General features: G+C 36.5%; 1 protein-coding gene across 2 annotated transcripts in view; it reads right to left on the reverse strand.

The window, feature by feature from the left end:
* The window catches only part of LOC108975728 (tubulin beta chain), a 116123-nt gene that overhangs the window by 6372 nt on the left and 103751 nt on the right, over positions 1–6000 (reverse strand). For both annotated transcript variants that reach the window (XM_018944426.1, XM_018944425.1), the window contains exon 5: positions 3766–4030. In XM_018944426.1, the coding sequence (XP_018799971.1) occupies positions 3766–4030 (265 nt within the window). The remainder of the gene's footprint in view (positions 1–3765; positions 4031–6000) is intronic.

Below are 6000 nucleotides of genomic sequence, written 5' to 3' on the forward strand. Positions count from 1 at the left end.
GATGATCAACGCAAAATACGCACCTTGATCCGCAACAGTAACTGCTCGCCGAAATCCCACGCGGTTGCTTGCTAATTAATTTCGTCAATTCGTTTACTTGTTTTCCCCTAAAACACACAAATTTGCCACATTAATCCGCCGCTCCGTTTAATTCGGAGGACAACAACAACAACAAAGCCGGATTACAAAACGCCAGTACACGCACATGCGACACCTTTTTAACGGCACATTATTAATTATTTCATTTCCACTTTTACTTAATTTTTTGTTTTAGAAATTAGTCTTTCCAGCCGTTGGAATGAGAGGCATATGCTTGTTAGCACGGTAGTTGGGCACAAGTCGCACTCTTTAACACCGAAATGTCATTGAAAAAAAGTAAAAATAAAACACAAACAATGTGCGCGGCGTGTCGGGGCGTGGTGGGTGGCCGAGGAGCCGTAAGTTTGTTAAAAATTTTCAAATTCATTAATCATTTTTAGTGGGGCCCAAAAGTAGGCTTTGCCTTTTTGGCTGGTTTGTTGGGCTGTCAACGGCGAAACGTGACTGTGGGAGCAAACGCAGAAAGCGACTATTATTTATACTTTCCTTATATATATATGTCACAGACTGAGGTATCTATGTGTTGTTGTAGACGCAAAGAAGACTAAGTGTTAAATGGAATGACAAAGTGGCGAAGTTTCCGTTTGCCTTATTATTATTACATTGCCTATTTTTCGGCTGGCAGACGAGGTGGCTTTGGAAAAAAAAAAACAGAAAAATAACAACAAAAAACACCAAATAAATAAACGAGGTGTTTATGTGTTGTTGTTAAAAAAAAAAAACTATTTTTCTCTTTTTTGCGTCAACGACGGGTTTTTGTATTCGAAATGCCTTTATTGTTTTCAAGTTTGTATTATCTATTGTGGCAAACCGCATTAGAGTGGCACATGTTGACAACCACAACAAATTGTGGCGTGGCGTCGAGTTGAAAAGTCATAGGCCCGCGAGCGAAAAAGGGTGAGAGTGTTTTTTTACTTATCATTTGTTAACTTGAGTGTTTGAACGGACAACCAAGACTAACCGCACTACAGACGCCAATTTTTTGTACTAACCAACGGTCAGTTGCATGACGAAGACCCTATTGGAGTTAGGCAACAAACACACGCCGCAAATCAGCCATGTAAAAAGAGCGAAAGTTGAAATAAAACGAAAATGGCTTACGGACCTTTGACAAATCGCCAGCTAAACACGTTAATCAGCTGCTGGTGGTGCAGGCACGAACAACAAGTTTGGCGCAACAGGCGTTTGGCAGATAGTGGAACGCATTTTTCATCCAATACGAGCGTAATATGCTCCAAAAGAGGGTGTTCACGAGCTGGTAGGAATAGTAGCAGCAGATTTTAATCAGCAAAAGCGCGCAGTGACCCGCAGCTAGTAAACGTAAGCTGAGTGCTAAGCTATCTACGAGTCAAAGGAGTATTATAGTATACAAATATTCGGTGTCATGCCACGCGCATTTGCCAGACGCATACTGTTAATTAATCATTCGCAACGAATTGCATAAATACGCGTGGCATTAAGGCGTCGCTTTAGCGACTGACACGAGGATAAGTCAATGTCAGTGTAAAGGATTTGTACGACTCATCAAGCAATGAAAAGCGAAGGTATTAAATAAATGTTGAAGGAAATGCATACGTACATATATTTACCTATACAGCGTGACAAAAAAGTACACGGAAATTGTAAGAAAAATGCAAAATATTTAATTATTCATCAAAAATTATTTTTTCGCCTTCAAAGTAATACGCATCAGATGTAATAAACCTATGCCAATGATTTTTTCAGTCCTGAAAACGATTTTCATGAGAACTTCTTGGGTTGGTCTTCAGTTCCCTCAGCGAATTTTGTCTTATCTTTTCGATCGACTGAAAACGAGTTCCTCGGAGCGGTAATTTCAGTTTAGGGAACAAAAAAAATACAGGCAGAGTCAAATTTGGTGGATACTGTGGTTGATCGATGGTATTCATTGCGTTCTTCGCTTTAAATTCGGTCAGAATCGTTGCTCTATGCGAAAAAAATTCAGCTTTATCGGTACGAGTCGAGTATGAACCCAAAATACCCAACAAACCCAGAAACAGAGTGAACCTCGATCGAATTACTCTTAAATATTAGCTTTTTATGACTAAAGATGTTTTAAATTTTATCAACCAATTTAACAATTAAACTTCACGGTTCGGATGTAATAATTTTCGAGCTGGCAGTTGAAAAACAGGATCAAAGGATATATTATGTTGGCTTAGATAAGATCCGTCTGGTTAAAGCTCTGGTAAAGCTATCTATTGCCAATTGATATTCCTGTTGATAAAACACATTAAAATTATCACGGAGACTTTTTGTTTCTAAATTTGCCTTGAACAATTTGTATGCTGCTACATCAAAAATATCTGATTGGAGTTTTTGAAAGCTTTGTCAATTAGAAAGGATTAGCACTTCAAGTTTGCAGTTTTTTTTTAATGAGCTCGACGATTTCTGCTGCAAATAGTTGGTTGCAGCTTCCTTTAAAGAGTTGTATGTTCACTCTATTAGCAGAGATCGCTGATAGTGCAATCAAGATTTGTCAAGGAGTGTCTGACCCCTTTACTAATAGTATCAAGCTACTTTGTTATCCATCCGAAAAATTTTGCTGCCAGGTAATGTGAATTTTTCTGGAACTGCAAAGGTGATGAGCTTGCTAAAGAGAGCACTGTTATCGCAATTTCATCAGATTGGTAATGAGTCCGTATTCTGCCATAAAACAAAACGGTAAAGAGGTTCTGTGAACTACTTTCCATAACAAGGTTCATCTAGCCCACATTGTTGGCATTTAACTTGACAATGTTCCATATACCCGCTTGTAGGATGGTTTCATATCTTGTGGAGCACAAATTGCCAAAGTTGAAAGAGAACTTGTTAACTTTGGTTGCACCGAAGCTATAACCCCCTTCACAAACACAAATAAGTCCTTAGAAGAAGTTACTTCCAGTTCGATTAGTTTGTATTGCAGCTATATAGCTATATGCAATATTAATCCGATCTGCGCAATTTCTTAGGATATTGAATTTTTCCTTCAGACAACCGCCCACACCAAATTTTGATAAGATATCTCGTATAGCAATCTCATATTTGCGGCTCCTATATTTAAGCTGCTTCTTGGGGAGAAAAAAAAAAAACGTTTGAAAACCTTTAGATCGATATCTCGAAAACTGAAGGACTAGTTTGCATACGCAATGGCTAAATCAGCTCAGCTTGTCGTGCCGACTATTTAGGTATATATTTTATATCATATATATCACACACGTTTCCTTCTGGGTGTTAAAAACATTGGGGTAAACTTTATATGCCCTGTTCAGGGTATAAAGGGAGATGGAATTATTTGAATACTTTCTTTTCAACTGTTCAACTTTTGCTAGAGTGAGGTCGAAGAAACTCGGTAGACACACTTTCGGCGATGCTGGCGAAGTATTTGATATTAGACGTCATAACCGATTTATGGTAAGCCCAGAGTGCTTCATTGATTTGTAAGGGTATGATCATTCATATTTAGTAGCCATGGAAATCATAAAGCACCAGCTGTATGTACATATACTAAATTTTAACGAAGATATATCTATATACATTTACTGGAGTTTTCCACTTGGCCAACTGTGTTACCTTTAGCCAAACATAGAGCTTGGCTAAACAAGTTTTATCGTATACATAAATACTTAAAAAGTAAATAAAGAAATATTTCTTTTCTACATCACTTACCTCTGAAGATGCACGCCACTGTTAGATAGCGTCCGTGACGGGGATCGCACGCTGTCATCATATTCCTGGCGTCGAACATTTGCTGAGTCAGTTCGGAGACAGTCAAAGCGCGATACTGTTGCGAACCCTTGGCGGTGAGTGGCGCAAAGCCCGGCATGAAGAAGTGCAAACGCGGGAACGGCACCATATTCACGGCCAATTTGCGCAGATCAGCATTTAGTTGGCCGGGGAAACGCAGGCAGGTTGTCACGCCGGACATTGTGACCTATTTGTTACGATGCCATTGTTTTTTTTTTTACATTTGACGAGGGAGAAGAAAAGCAATAACGGTGATTTTAATTAATTGAATAGTTGAGTTACATGGTGACTTGCAGGCGTCATTAGGCAGGTGTTAAGTATACGACAAGGCGACGGGCAAAAGTTTTGTTAGGTGGAGTTATTAGAGTGGTTGTTATTTTGAAAGAAGTGAATATATATTTAAAGCATAATATAGAAGGTTTCAAAGTAACTTTTCAGCTTCTTTGATATTTGTAAACTCTTCTTATTTTACTACTCAGCATTTTCATTTCTTTTTAAGGTTTTGGGAAAATTTTCTGAGCGAAAACACCAAAACAAATGGGGTTTGGATCTTTTTTGAGGTTAATTGAAAAAATTTGAGACATTAGTTTCCGGAAGGTTTAAACATTTTCTATTTTACCGTTGAAAGAGCTTCAAGGGAACATGGAGCGCTCACGCACGAGTAGGAATGTCGCCGAATTTTACATAAATATATTATTAGAAATATTCTAAGTGACAAACACTTTAGTTTTTAAAATCATGTACGTGGTGAAACAATGGTTTGACTATTTTTTGGAGTTAAGGCCAGTCTATGATTTTAAAAATTTTTGAGTTTTTAGCCTAATTATACTTCTGGTTTCTAAAAATAGTATAGAATTATTAGAAAAGGTCAAAATGTTTTCTCTGTCTATATTCTGTAGTGTCGAAGTGCTAATATGCTTCAACACTTAAAATATTGAACACTTTTTTCTCGAAGCTTTTTTTTTATATCAGGCGACGATCGTTCTTGAAGACCATCACATGAGAAATATAGCTTCACTGTCAGTGATCTAATCTAGAAAATTTAGTCAGTGTAATTTTTTCGTTATAAAAAGTTTTTGTGAAAAGCATCGTCTCTAGAGCCCCTCTTTAGAAATTTTATTTCCAAAGATTGGTGGCATTCTGTATGGAATTGTCAATATACTTGTAGATATTTTTGTATATACTCAAATACATGTTCATTAAGACCCTTCCTTTCCTTCCGGAACAAATTTTCCAAGTTAGCTCTTTTTGTAGTCGGAAGAGTGGCCTATCTCCTTAAGGTTTTCAATATTTATACACCAAAAAAAGTTCATAAGAAGAGCGGGTATATATTTTGTCGGCTTTGCTGAATAGTATATAAAACACCCAATATACTTAAGAAGTCATAATAAATCATTCATAAATGTCTTTATTTCGCCAATAAGCTTCGAATTTCATATGCTTGAGTGCTTTAAATATGCTTCAAATGCATGCTAAGCCAGAGTTAATAAAAATGAATGCCATTGGGAAATCGCAAGCTCGCGCTTTTCAAATCCCTTGCAATATGAGCAAATTGAGAAGTACTTATGTTACGTATACGCCAGGGCAGCGCATAAAGCACAAATGTAATATTTTGCAATTTCCAAAAAACTGTCAACAAATGTCAAAATATGACAGCCTTTTGCACCAAAAGCCAATTAGAAATTCGTGCAAAACGAAAGGTTGGCATAAAATCGTGCGCGAATGCAAATAAATTAATTGTAGACACATATTTACATGGCTGTGCGTATGTGTACATGAAGTATTGAATACAGGGCACTCAAAATTTGAATAAATTTTCGGAAAAAATGCTTTTTGCATGCATTATTAAAATGCAGAACATGGCTCGCAAATTTTAATTGCTACAATTATAGTGTTGCCACTTAGGGGCACATGAAAAAAAAATTCGAATTATAGTGACACAAGGCTATTGAGAAAATTAACGGTTACCTTGGAAAATGTGCTGTAACATTAAATATAAAAAAATTAATTTCATAAAGAATAAATGTTATATTTTTTTGTGCTAAAAAAATTATGTATGAATATATTAAAAAAGGAAATATATTTTCGGAAATGTTTTGAAAAAACAGTATTTTGGAAAAAAAATATTTAAACTAAAGTACAAAGTATTAAAATTAT

This window comes from Bactrocera latifrons, unplaced genomic scaffold (assembly GCF_001853355.1).
Source record: "Bactrocera latifrons isolate USDA-ARS-PBARC rearing strain unplaced genomic scaffold, ASM185335v1 scaffold_69, whole genome shotgun sequence".
Lineage (NCBI taxonomy): Eukaryota > Metazoa > Arthropoda > Insecta > Diptera > Tephritidae > Bactrocera > Bactrocera latifrons.